This window comes from Halichoerus grypus, chromosome 11 (genome assembly GCF_964656455.1).
Source record: "Halichoerus grypus chromosome 11, mHalGry1.hap1.1, whole genome shotgun sequence".
NCBI classification, from domain to species: Eukaryota; Metazoa; Chordata; class Mammalia; order Carnivora; family Phocidae; genus Halichoerus; species Halichoerus grypus.
This window is the reverse complement of record NC_135722.1, coordinates 106,757,517-106,771,855: the sequence shown is the minus strand read 5'-3', so window position 1 is coordinate 106,771,855 and position 14,339 is coordinate 106,757,517. Positions and strand designations below refer to the sequence as shown.

Here is a 14,339-nt window from a genome sequence, read left to right as displayed (position 1 = left end):
TGGAAAAAGGGTAACTTAATTTTTTCAGGATCTCAATGGGATCAGCAACTCAATCCACAATTGTGGAAACAGTGCCTCTACCTTCTTTTCACTTTAAGATTTTCTAACTGACTTGGTCCTGAATTACATTTAACAATTTTTTTCCTACCATTACAAAAATATGCTGGCTACTTGACAAAACTATCCAGCTGTATTTCTCACTATGAATTCACAAACTGCATTCTCATATAAGATAGGCTTTCATGAGCCATTTATCATCTCAGGGTGTACTGCCCAAAACTCAGTTCCTAGAAGTACAAGAGGACCAGACTTTGGTCCTCTTTAGTGATTCAACTGCACATACAACCCTCTGAAGGAGACCAACTATCCCTCAACATCTCTAGCTCATCACTCTCTAACCACAATGTACCTCTTTTTTTTTTCCCAAGATTTATTTGAGAGAAAGAGAGAGAGAGAGGATGCAAGCAGGGAGAGGGGCAGAGGGAGAGAGTCTCGAGCAGACTCTATGTCCAGCAGGGAGCCCAATGTGGGGCTCTATCTCACAACCCTGAGATCATGATCTGAGCTGAAATCAAGAGTCGGAGGCTTAACTGACTGAGCCACCCAAGTGCCCCAACAGTGTACTTCTTTCTTCCTGAAAATCAGTGTGAAAGGTTTACCCTTCCTCTGTGAGTCCTCTTATCCCAGAACTGGCTAGAGACAGAGCCAAGACAGCATTCTGTTCCTTTTGACCCCAAAGATAAATATATAAACATGTCCTATTTTAAAGACTAAAATGTTACTTTCTATTAAAAAATAAACAAGAGCAACAGACTCTCAAATGTCTTTTTTTTTTTAAGATTTTACTTATTTATTTGTCAGAGAGAGAGAGAGAGCACAAGCAGGGGGAGAGGCAAAGGGAGAAGCAGCCTCTCCGCCGAGCAGGGAGCCCGATGGGGCTCGATGCGGGACCCTGGGATCATGACCTGAGCCGAAGGCAGACACTTAACCGACTGAGCCGCCAGGCAATCCCTAGACTTTTAAATGTCTTAAAACTCTTTTATTTTTCAGTACTGTCCTTCCCTTGCGTCTCCTTCCAATTTTCCAACTACTTCTACTTGATGGCCTTTACTCCCGTCTGGTTCCTGGTGTTCCTCTTTCTTTTCAACATCCCTGGGCAATCCATCCATTCGAACAGCTTCCCCGAGCAATGACTTCTAAATCGTATCCCCATCCTCCTACTTTTCTCTGTAACTTAAGATCCATTTTTCCAGGGCGCCTGGGCGGCTCAGTTGGTTAAGCAACTGCCTTCGGCTCAGGTCATGATCCTGGAGTCCCTGGATCGAGTCCCACATCGGGCTCCCTGCTCAGCAGAGAGTCTGCTTCTCCCTCTGACCCTAACCCCTCTCATGTGCTCTCTCATTCTCTCTCTCTCAAATAAATAAATAAATAAAATCTTTAAAAAAAAAAAAAAAGAAAAAGATCCATTTTTCCAGTATTTCCTGGACACCTCCCAGTAGATGTTTGCCAGGCATTTTCATACCCTAACTAGTAATATTTTTTAAGTTCTCATATATTTTACATTTCTATACATTACTCCTTTAAACACAATTTTCTCAAGTAGCTGCTTTGGTTAGCTTTAACACATACTTACTGATGAACTATCTGTTGACTCATTGCTTTTTTCATACTTCTGTTTCCTACTCTTTTTTTTCTTCTCTTTCTTTACTTTTTTTGAGTGTTTATCTTTTTTCTTCTTTTTCTTCAGAGAGTGTTCCTATAAATAATTGTTTTAAAGAGGTAAGGAATTTGGTTTCATCTTACTTTAAAACAAATATTTTGAAGAAAAAAAAAAAATCTATATTCCAAAAACTACATTTTCATGAAATGAGACAATACACAGGACAAAATAAAGTCTTCTAAGAAACTTTAACAGGCTTCTATAATACAGGCACCGCTAATAAATCATATAGCTGAGATATCTTTTCAGAAAAATATGAGGGAAGTTTTAGTCTTAATATATTTACAGATTCATCTGACAGACAGATATAATCAAATAAATACATTTATACTCAAATGTATGCACACACACACATACATATACATATATCCTCTGTGGCCCCTAAAGAATTTATAAAAGATTATTGGGTCATATAATTTATAACAAGACAGTATAAATTAAAATTATGGAAATGGAAAACAAGAATTCAGACAAAAAAAAACATGACATTAAACTTTAAAATGCATAATTTTTTAGGTCCGTAAGTTGATACAAGTGGGCCAGAAATCTGCTAAGCTTTCTACCAGTCAACTCAAGTAACAAAATCTGCCCAATGTTATAATGTCCAAAATATTAAAATATATTATTTCTGCCAGAGAGATAAAATTAGTAATGCCACCTGTGATAGTCATTCTGTAATTTTTCAAAACAGTAACATAAAGTTACTTCTTCCAATATTAACAAAAAAAGACAGAGCTGTTACATCAAGTGAACCTGTTAGTAGTCACCTGTGAGAACTGTTCAATTCGCTCATTCACATCAGGTAGCATCCATGTATCCTCACCCCGAAGTCGTTTAAGTTCTTTACACCTTTCTTCCTTTTCAAAATTGGCTTTAGCCTGAAAATGAAAAAAGAAAAATTAACTTATCCAATTGCTTTTCACAAAAAAAAATAAAAATAAAACAAAACCATTTTCCACTTTCATATAAGGTCTCATCAGTTATTGTCTGTCCCTTGCCAGGAATTTGCTTCTACCAAAGTGTAGGAAAGATTAAAAACAGAACAAAACTCTCCTTCCACATTACCAATCACATCACCAATCTCTAGTGAATCAAGGACGAATCCCGGGACCTATAATAGATCTTCCCCTCTCCCTAAGCTCCCTACCTTAAATAGGACGTGAATCTCCTTTTTCCTTCACCATCCCACTGCTACTGCCTGAGACTTCCATAACTGTCAGGAGACTGACCATGCCTTCAATCTGCAATGCCCATATCCTTCTACCCAAGCCCCCAAAATGCTTCAGGGAGAATCATCTTTCTAAAACCAAACGATTATATTGCTAATTTATAGTCACCTTTCAACAACAGTCAAATAAAATAAGTTCTTCCTAAGAGGCTGCTTCTGCCTTTTCATTCTTTCTCCAAACTCCAAAGCTGGTTTTGGTCCTTCCCAAACTCTATGCATACCTCCACTATAAAATTTACCTTAGCTTTCAAACCCAACTTGCTCCAAAAACTGCCTAAAATACCAAAAAGGTAAGGATGAAGAATATTTATTATGCATATAGGTTAGATATGCTGAAATCAGAGAACAATACCAACTTTCACCTATCCAACACCAACGGCCCACTCTTCGCCTTAAACTCTGGGCATAGTCATCATGCCCCTCCCCGCCTCCTCTACCAGCCCCTTTTCATCTGCATTTATTTAAAACTCTTCCGTCTTAAAACCAATAAAAACAAAAACCCTCACTTGTACCCTATGTTGCTTCCAGCTACACATTTTCCCCTTCAATGCCACATCTTGTCGGATAATACAGTTTACTTCCCCCGTTCCTTGTAAGTTACCTCTATAAATCTCCATCTTAGTGAGAAATACAACGTTTCTTAACCTTTTTCGCGGGACTACATTTTCTGAGTCTCTTCTGTCAACCCTTGTATGGATCGGTAAGGATTTACAATAACCCTGGAATCGATACCAATAATAAGACAAGAGAGGGAAACGGTCAAACAATCTACTCCAACGTGCCTCACGTGTGTTTCTGAGAACGGAAATGTTTATTTCAGATACAGAAAGAGCGAGGACTGAGGCTGTCACATGCGCTGGCAGAATCGTCGTTAGTGGTGGAGTTCCTCAAAAGTGCACAGATCCAAAACGGAAATATCAAAGAATTGACAAATTAAGAAGGAAACTCAAGAAAGAAACAGGCCTTCCTAAAAAGAGAATGAGCAGCTGGAGACTACCAACGCATCTAGGGAGGCGGCAAATAACCAAGAGGTTTCGGGCATCCCAAAGGGAGACCCTCACGCAGATAAGGTGAGGCACTGAGGTGGCGAGAGAAGGGGGGGGGGAGCCAGAAGCCTGGCTCCCACGAACCGTCCACTCCCACGATTCTAAATGACTCCAGCGCCCCAGAACGGAGATACCTGGCGCAACACCTCGGCCCTGGCGATCCTGGTCTGTTCTTTTCGTTCTTCGATACTCCTCGCACTTTCAAATCTACCACTGGTAGCCGCCATGGTTGTTGTCGTAAAACTAGGAAGCCGGCACAAAAAAAAAAAAAAACAAAACAAAACTCAGTTTACGACTGTCGTAATTTAATAAACAAAAGGGGACTTCCGCCTGGAGAGGGTAGGGCGGGCGCCGCTCCGCCTACGGAGCATGCGCGAATGTGAGCGTCACTTGAGGCTCGGCGATGACGCCGACGTCAGGGTTCAGAGGAGACTTTGCCCCGTAAGCTGGGGAGCTGGGCTCCCTTCGTAGACTGGACTCTCCCGCCGCAGGGGTGACGTCACTGTGCATTTACTACGCGCCTTGCACGGTACCGACGGCGTTCTCACCTGTTTCCTCTCAAAATCTACCAGTCAGCAGCTCGTCGCAGTTCAGTCCCCACATCTCGGAAATTTTCCGCCAAAGTGTCCTTCCGGGCAAAGAATTTCCGTGTGATGGAGGGATGTCCGGAAGCGGGGAGGGAAAGACCAATTGCTCTGAAGTTCCGGGGCTTTGCTACAATTCAAGAAAACTCTCTTTAAATAAAAAGCAGCCCTAAACCTACATACTAAAAGTACGCGCCGCCAACTTGGGAAAATCAGCCCAGGACGGCCAACATGCAGACCTATTCTAGTCAAATTATTGGGTTTTCAAGGGGGGAAAGTACCTGGAGCATGCAGGCGGAAAGATCGATTCAGTTCTTTTTTCAATTTTTGTTGTTTAAATTTATTTTTTCGTAATGATAAATAAATGTGGCATCAATAATCCTACATGGAGATTCGTCTCTAAAAGATCGGTTACTGAGGACAAAAATAAATGTTACCCAACATGACAAGTAAATATGTTTATATAGTGTTTTTAAATCGTTTTCACCTGTTAGTTGTTCATCTATTCCATTAAATATAAGTTCCATTTATAAACTAAACTAAAATAGTAATGGAATTTGTGTGTTTTGTGTGTGTGTTATGTAACAAATAGACTGAATGAAGATGGATCCGGTTGTAAGAGAAAGCACATCAAATTGGCATCGGACTTGCTAGGTCGTCTTTCTCTTCCAGCTCCTCTCCTTTTCATTCCCTTGCTGCACAGTTCAGCCCCAAGTCACCTGTTGGGTGGGCTGAGCAAGGTGTGCACGTGTGCAGGGGCCGGGGGAGCAGTGCTCTGAGCACAGATGGGTGAGAAGGTGCTCGTGGCAGAGGGGCAGCAGGGCGGGAGTGCATCCCTGTGGGAGGGAGCCTGAGTGGGATAACCTAGCACAGGATGTCGGGGCTTCGGCGGGGTGAGGAGGACGTCCATGCCAGGAAGGGAGCCGGGAGGGCAGCAGATGCTGGCTACGACCTGGATGATTGCACAAAGAAGTTAATGTACTAGGTTGATATCCCTGTTGGAGAATGGAGTTTCAAACGTGGAAATGAAGCAAACTCGAATGAACCCTGTGGTGTTGAATTGGAATTGGAGGTATCTGTAAGAACTCATGTCTTCAATATACATAGGTTGATGTAGAAATAAAGGCATTTCTGGGTATCTGTATCTTTGTATCTATATAATCTGTCTCCCTAGCTCTGTCCATTAAGAGGACCTGGGAACAGCAACGCCCCAATGTTAATGACCGTATCTAGTGCCCAGATCTTGGCTTTGACAATTTTGAGCTTTACCCAAGCCCCGTCGTCCTGAAAACAGTTGTTTTAGTGGTCAGGGATAGGAATCTGCCCACCCTCTTGTGTTCCAGGAAATGGCTTACTGTAAAGAACCATCCTACCCAAGTGATTTAGATAAGACTTGCTCATGACCTCCTTATGTACTGTAACAAGGCCTTCTAAATATGCATCTCCAACCCCTCAGAGGCCAATAAAATGTCCCCTTACTTTATTCTGCATATATTTTATGCATTCAGTTGGGTGCCTCAACACAGGAAGACATAAGCTGAAGGAAGAGCAGTGACTTGTAGGTCCACCTGACTCCACTCTAAAATAGGCAGACACGTAGGGATGACGTACATGGATCCACACATGGATAGAGAGCAGACGACTGAGATCTTCATTTAACTCTCATCTAGGAAATAAATGAGTTTATGTACTTAAATTATTTATGGTTTTTCATTACTTGCTTACTTTATTGATTTATTATGTATGTATCATTCTAATTTTACTTATTTAAAAATTTAGTTTACTTTTATCTTATTTAGAAGGTAAGTATGTTTTGTTTTTGCTAAATTGTTGCCTTTCAACAGTTATAATAAAACAGGGGCATGCCTAATAAAAAGAAAGATTGCTCTGAAGTGTTACGCTCGGAGGAATGGTGTGGTTTGTAGGTTTCCATGTACACTGAAGATCTTTAATAGTGTGCCAATATTTGATATATATATTTTGCCTCAGTTATCCTGTTTTAACTTTCTAACCTTCCTCTGATTCATCAGAGAAGACTGACGAAAATTATAGATTTGTGACTTCATGGCAATGAGATCCCAAGAGTGCTTTATTGATGCTCATTTATTCAATAAATATGCATCAAACATAGACTGTATGACAGGCACTATACAAAAGCTGAGCCTACGAAGATGAAAGCTGTTGGTCCTTTCTTCAAAAGCTTACATTGTAGCAGGGAAGGCAAACAAGTAAACCAGAAATTACTCACTGACCTTGAGCTCTCTCGAATGAACCGTGCATGTGCCTGTCTCAGGTCATTTGCACATGCTAGTCCCTCAACCTGGATAACTCTTTCTAACTTATGTCAATATTTATACAGTGTCGACAAGACACACTCAGAGAAGTCTTACTTATATCCCTGTTCCCTTACTCTTCTATAGGTAATCATTTTTATTAGCCTTTGGTTAACCTTCTTTAGTTTCGATTTAAAACTATAAGCACAAATGAAGCATACCAGATATTACGTGCCTTATGATGTGATACAATAGGAAATACATTGCTGACAAGTTATTTTTGCCCAACAAACAAACCAACCCATGAATTCAGTCCAACCTCTAGATCTAACTAGCTTATTGAAAACACAGGAGCTAGAGAAATGAGTTAAGTGACATTACACGGAAGTGATCAAACAAATCCAGAATTTTACTACATCCTGGAGATTATAGAACAAGATATACATCTCTTCCTGATTCCTTTTTACAGCTGCATAGCATCCTATTGCAAGAATTTATTCATTCATTTATGGCCTGTTTTCCCCCACCCAAAATAAGTGCTCTTAGAGCAGGGATTTTAGTCTACTTTTGCTTCAGTGCCTAAGAGAGTGCCGACCATAAATATATGTTTGTGGGGGCGCCTGGGTGGCTCAGTGGTTAAGCGTCTGCCTTCGGCTCAGGTCATGATCCCAGGGTCCTGGGATCGAACCCCACATCGGGCTCCCTGCTCGGCAGGAAGCCTGCTTCTCCCTCTCCCTCTCCCCCTGCTTGTGTTCCCTCTCTCGCTGTCTCTCTGTCAAATAAATAAATAAAATCTTTAAAAATATATATATATATGTTTGTGGAATTTCAAGCGTATGGTGGCTCCTGTAGAGGCATCCCTGGGGTGATGAGGACCGCAGGCGGGGGGTGGGAGTGTGGCATGCTCCCAGGTCAGTGTTGAGACTTCTGGAAAGGCTTCCTATAGTCACTATTCCTAAAGTGAATCTTGCAACGCTTGTAAGAGCAGAGTAAAGGGCCTGAGGTGGGGGTGACTTCTGGCAGAGAGCACAGCATAACTAAATGAACAGAAGCACATGAGCACATGACCCTTTCAGGGGGGAGGACAGTGAACTGGCTGCCCCCACATGTAACACATTAGCTAGGGGTGAATTAGAATGATCCCTTTTTCTAATGGAGCAACTTTGGAAGAATCCTGCCTCTCGGAATGGCACACTGACACTTGACTCTACCCTTGGGCTTCTTCCTTGAAAACGCTGCAGAGGTTGAAGGTCTCATGCTGCTCAAGCCTGGGGACAAAAGGAGTTTCCATCGCCTTGAGGAGAGATGGCCCAGTTGTGAGACTATCTCCTGCCTGGGGCCCTCCTTCTTTGTCTCCTTTACCTTCCCCATAAAGAGGTCTCCGCCCAGGAGGTTGGGCATTGTGCTCACGCGGCTGGCCCACGTGTGCGGATTAAGGAAGACTGGGGTCAGCCTGCTCGCTCTCCTTCTGCCTCTGGGTAACTCAGGGATAGCGGGAACATACGCATCGAAGGGGAGAGGTCTGATAGGGAGCTGGACTTACATGTCTAAGTTAAGAGTCTGCAAGAAGCCACGTGGTTTTCAGTTTTCCAGGCTGTGAACTCCATCGTTTAAACTCCAGGGTAGGTTACAACCCAGAAGAATGATGTCTCGAAGACTGTCTGATTTGATTGCCTGGAACAGGGAGGCTGCGCATCTCAGGTCAGGGTAACCGGCCGAGGCGGAGCCGATGGGGGGGCCGCTGCACCTGCTCACCCGGTCCCACAGGCAGCCAAGAGAGCCCGCCACGGAATATCCTCTCTCCTCTCCCGTACGGTTTACACAGTGACCTCGCATCTCCGTCAGTCAGAAGGGCTTTCGAAGGTCGTTTTATTGTGGAGAAAGAAACAGCCCTTCTACTGAAAGACTCTCAGGAAATGGGCATAGGAGGAAAGAGAAAGACTAGATTTTTTGATACTCCTTTATTGCCGCTCCTGTTCGCCTACACAAGGCGGGCGAGAGGCCACCTGCTGCTGTCACGGGCGAAGATCCGAGCGCCCGCCTTGCCCGCACCTGCTCTCGGGGTCGGCTCCGCCCGGGCCCGCCACCGTGGAGAGAGAGATGCAGCCCAGTGAGGCCTGCCCCCGCCAGATCCTGACGGTACCCGCCCCACCCCTTGCTGAACACAGCCAATGCCAAAGGGACGATGGGGTGTTGAAATCTGGTGTCTGTGTGAGTGACGGACAAGTGCAGGGCTCGGGAGCCGCATGGCTTCCATCCTTCTGTCCCTCCACACCCCCAACCCCTGTGCCTTAGTCACAGGAGCCTCCTTTCTGCACCCGTTCCCTCCAGAGGTCTTTGCACTTGGCTTGTCCTTAATGTCTCAGATCAGATGTCCCCTCCTTGAGGATGCCTTCCCTGACCACACAATCCACCTTCCCCATCCTGACACTGCTCCCCAATTAGTGTCACTCACCCCTCCATTTTACATTCACGCTATCGCTTCCCTCTACGCACAGCTATCCTGACTGGTTGGGTTTTTTGGCTGTTTTTGTTTTTGCCGATCTGTTTGTTTCCTACTGTGTCTCCAGCATCTGGCAAAGCGTCTGTCACATGGCAGCTCGAAGAATTCAGTGAATGGAGGACTTTATCTAAAGAAATGTATTAATCTACTTACGGTTTTAAAAAAACTCTTTGCAAACCTCATTTGTTTGAAATTCATACTAATTCTTGAAGGAAATCAAAAGTTATCAGTTCATACAGAAACTCTCAAAAACGTTTTCCTACAAATTGGCTAACCTGCTCCATAAAGAGAACTTGTTAGAAAAATGCTTTACCTGTCTCTGTGGGATGGGTTCTGTACAGGGGTTAAATTCTATCACCAGGGGTAAGGCAGGCACAGCCAAAATTATCCTGGAAAATCCTCCAAGTTGCCCATCAAATACAGACACCTGGTCTAGAGAAGACAACAGCAGTGCACGTGTGCTCGTGTGTAACGGGTACGGCGATCTGCAACTTCCGCAGCGCCCTGCAGGTCTTGAAGGCTGAAACTTGCGCTGTGAGTAGGATGACCGTATGTCCCAGTTTTCCTGGTGAAGTTATTAATAGCTTTTTCCTTTTGGAAGTGTCCCAGTTTAGATGATATATCCTACGGCCACTCTCCCGTGAAGATCTTAATTCTTTTTCAACGTAAGCCTGCCTATCTTCAGACGAACGTAGGGTTGAAGAGTCTTTTCTAACAATATGTTGAAGTCCATAACACGGATTTAAATCTCCCTGTCTTCCAGCCACAACTGTAATAATTTAGCAGAATTAGCTGGCTGTTGAATGCTCAGGTTCTAAAGCCAGTCTCCTGGGCCAAATACGAACCCTGGCACTTAACTAGCTGTTTCAGGGGACATCATCTGCTTCGTGCCTTGATTCCTCACCTGTGAAATGGGAATAATGAATGATAATACATACATCACAGGACTTCAGTGAGAATTAAACAAGTTAAAACATTGAGACATAGAATAAGTTCAACCTGAGAAGAGTGCCCAGTGCATGTCAGCAATAATTGTTTTAGACTTCATCCTATCTTTGTCAGATACCACGCTAAACCATTCTTTCCTCTCTAATCTTTCTGGCAGGGATGCTGGCTGGATGTATTGCGTTCGTATTTACAAGTCCTGTGGGAAACTGAGAAAACCATTTCTCAGTGAGTCCACCGTGCCAGGATTTCTCCAGAATTGGCCATCACTGTTCCTCTAGGTGAGCACCAGACAGAGCAGCCAGCTTCTCCAAGACCACGTGGCCCCCAATCGCCTTCACCTCACCTGGCCCACATTAGTTAAACACTGATGTGTCTAATTTTACTTCACTGATCTTAATTAAGAATTGATCTTTAAGGTGAGAGATGTCACCATGATGAAGTCTTTCACTAGTGTCTGATGCCTTAGTAGAATTACTGTGAAAATATTCACTCTCCCCCTGTCTGATGTGTCCTGACTACCGTGAACATTCGCGGTCTCCCACCTGACAAACTTGGTTCCACCCAATATTTCTGTTTCTGGTTTTCCTCTATTGGGGTAAAATTGCGCTGGATTCTAGGATGGGAACCTGGTTCTGCACCGCAGCTCGGTTGGAGGGGGGACCTCCCTTTCCTGCCAGCCTCTTTCCTGGGGCTGGACCCTCCTCTTGTTGCCTCACACTACTTTGAAAGGATCTCCCAACCTGAACGATTCTGATCCCTACGAGATAACCAAGATTCCCCATTGTCTCCCCCTGGGCCCAACCTCTTAGATATTGACCTTGCCCTACTCAGAGCAGAACTGGTTAAATTCCCTTGATCTTGGTGATTTAAGAATGTTCTTTCTCCGTGGAGGTGACCATATCTTCTGCCCCTGTTATAGTTTCTCCCAAATCCTGCTACTATTCCCTTGTGCTCCGCACTCAATAGAAACACTGGTGTACGGTGTGACTAGGGGTCAAGATACTGATCCCACGCATCTCAGCGGGCTTCAGACTTCCACTGTTTTGCCACATGAGGCTTTCATGAGTTCAGGACGTGGGTTGGCTGAGCCTACAGTCAGCAGATTTTTTCATCCTGCAAGCAACAAAGGCAGAGAATAATAAAATATTAATTTCTGTTTCCCAGGCATAAAGTTCATTGTGTTTTAAGTACCAATCAACTCTTAATTATCCATAGTAATGGAAGGGAATAATGACATACTTCTATAGAGCACTGTTCTAAATAACATATGCTTTGGAGCATAATTATTCTCTCCAGCAGCAGATGTACTTTGCTAGTCATCCTGTGTTTGTAATTTTATTGAAATGAGTCTGCTTTCCCTGAGCACTGGGCCTTATAATCATAGGAGAAGACATCACGAAAGCTTTTTCAGTGGCAGAGGCAGTCAGTCTTGGCTTAGATATTTAGATTAGATGCTTACTATAGAAAAGTCCCATACACCTGTGAAGAGTCAGTCATGACCGTGTTAGACATCATGCAACAGGAGCATAAGGTGGAATTAGGGGTGGAAGTGGGGTGTAATTTTGGAGTGAGGCATTGAATATGTGGACAGTTATGCTAATGAAATACTCACAGAAGAATAACAGAGGCAGAAAATAAAATGAAAGAACACATTTATTGTGACATCCTGTTGCAATGTTGACACGTTCAGGCACTATGGTTGTTTACTTCATAGTGAAAATAATTTTATAATAAAAGACTTAATCAAGGCTTCAAGAGAGGGCAGGGAAAGAAAAGAAAGAGAAGAGGAGGATGGGGAGGAGAGGGGCAAACTGCACATTTGCTGAGTGTGTTGCCCATGCCAAGAACTGGGCTAAGCAACTTATGCACGTTAACCCCTTGAGTCCTTGCAACGACCCCGGGGAGGAAGGCATTTCACAGGTGCGCAATGCAGACAGGGGACGTTCCATAAGAATCCAGGATAATCTGATTTCAACATCAACACTATTCCCCACTGTTTATTTTCTACGGCCTTCCACAGTAGAAAAGGCAGCGATGTTAAGTATAACTTTAACGGAACATCAAAGAAGAAAAAACATTTCTTGCAGTGACTGAGCCCTTTGAATCTTGGATAAAAGATGATTTGAGGGCTAAATGGCAACTAGGGGTAGACAGTGGAGAACACATTTATATTTCCGTCTCCATTTTAGCCCAGTCTTGGTTACGTACAACAGCAGGTCATAGCAGGTTATGTTTTATATAAATGCCCCCGCTTCAGTGGAAGTGAACTACATCTGAGGAAAAACCACGTGATAGGAAGGGAACAGTCTTTGGGAGCCTAGAAAAGGAAAAGGCTGAGAACAAGCATCAGCCATTGTCCAAGAGGAGAAAGCAGAGAAGGCTCTGACATTTCAGTCACCACAGCGATGTGATCTGCCGATGTCTCTCGTCAATTCTTATCACGGCTGTGACATTATCCTCGCTGTGAGTCCCAGGCCATCACGTGGCACGCATCCGGGGACACCACTTCCATGTCATTCTATGGATTCCCCAAGCATCTTTTGAGGACAATCTCTACCTCCTAAGAACCTGAATTTCGACGAGGGAGTGTCTGGAAATTCAGGTAAGAACATGTAACATGTTGAAATCTAGTTTCTAGAAAGAAAAGTCTTCCATGAGACAGGAACAAAAGGAGACTTGATCAGTCTCTTAGGACCTCGGGTACGGAGACTCAGTCCACTGCTCCTGATCAACTCTGGCCTCCTGGTCAAAATTGAGTTTCTGGACCTGCAAGCCTGAGTCCAAAACCTGGACGGTGATGATCACCAGCCCACCCTCCACCTCAAGGAGGAGGCCCTGTCTGGGGGGCAGCAAGCTGCCTCGTTGTTCTATCATTGCAACAACTTTGTAACTCCCCACTTGATACCAGTTTGTATTGAGTGCCATGAGCGAACAGATGCTAGCTATCGCACTAAGCAAACATGGCCATTCCCCAGTAAGTCTGCAATCCAAAGAGGCAGCTCTCCAAGGGACAGGAAGCCCGCAGTGCAAGTCATACCTGAGCTAGGAGCCTCGAGTGCTATCGCTTCTCCGCAGCTTCTGCCTCGCTCCTCAAGCTCTAGCTTACTTTTCATCACGACTGATCTTCTTGAAGGAAAGTCCAAAGGTCTGCATGTGTTCCTTTGGCCTGATTTCTTATGGAACGATTTCCCATGGGCCCCCAAACCTGCACAATCCATTGTGTCAATGTATCTCCAGAAAATAAATGGAGTGCATTTAATAAGAATAACCATACCCATTATGACGGATTCTGCTCTGAAAACCCCATCCCACTTGCTAGGATTTGGCACCTTTTCCCTTCAAGGTGCCTCTGCCCACATGAGATTATGACAGTGTAGACTGAGAGCTCATGTTGCAGCTGACAGCCAAGTGCTCTCCTGCAAAAGTGTCACCGTGGAAGGTAGCGTTCACCAAAGGGCGGCGGGGGGGGAGGGGGGATGCGGGGAGGGTGTAAGAGGTACAACATGGCACAGTGTAGGGTAATGATGCCTTTTAAAATACTTCCATCCATGGATGGAACTAGAGGGTATGATGCTAAGTGAAATAAGTCAGTCAGAGAAAGACAGATACCATATGATTTCATTCATATGAGGAATTTAAGAAACAAAACAAGCAAAGGGACAAAAAGAGAGAGAGAGGCAAACCAAGAAACAGACTCTGAACTACAGAGAACACACTGATGGTCACCAGAGGGGAGGTGGGTGGGGGGGATGGGGGAAACCGGTGATGGGGATGAAGGAGCGCACCTGTGGTGTTGTATGGACGTGTTGAATCACCATATTGTATACCCGAAACTAATACCACACTGTAAGTTAACTAACAGCAATTTAAATAAAAACTTTTAAGAAATTTTTATTGCCCTGCAGGAAACTAATTTTTTTATTTGATTTAGCAATGTTATTTCAGCTTTTCTTTCATAACAGACTATACATTTTGGTTGTTCACACGCTCCTGGAGCCAGTGATCTTGTCTTGCTGCTGGTTCTTTCATGAATGGGT

General features: G+C 43.9%; 1 protein-coding gene and 1 long non-coding RNA gene across 3 annotated transcripts in view; both read right to left on the bottom strand.

The window, feature by feature from the left end:
- Positions 1-4,662, bottom strand: part of CWF19L2 (CWF19 like cell cycle control factor 2) — a 119,956-nt gene extending 115,294 nt beyond the window's left edge. For both annotated transcript variants that reach the window (XM_078059064.1, XM_036067852.2), the window contains exons 1-4: positions 4,543-4,662; positions 4,129-4,237; positions 2,488-2,598; positions 1,634-1,756 (exon numbers count right to left, since the gene is read on the bottom strand). In XM_078059064.1, coding sequence (XP_077915190.1) covers positions 1,634-1,756; positions 2,488-2,598; positions 4,129-4,221 — 327 coding nt within the window. In that variant the 5' untranslated portion in view covers positions 4,222-4,237; positions 4,543-4,662. The remainder of the gene's footprint in view (positions 1-1,633; positions 1,757-2,487; positions 2,599-4,128; positions 4,238-4,542) is intronic.
- Positions 4,663-9,536: 4,874 nt separating this feature from the next.
- Positions 9,537-11,920, bottom strand: LOC144379477 (uncharacterized). The gene is made up of 2 exons (XR_013442637.1): positions 11,120-11,920; positions 9,537-10,258 (listed from the first exon to the last, which is right to left on the bottom strand). It is a non-coding gene; the product is annotated as an uncharacterized LOC144379477 (long non-coding RNA).
- Between the last annotated feature and the right edge of the window lie 2,419 nt (positions 11,921-14,339).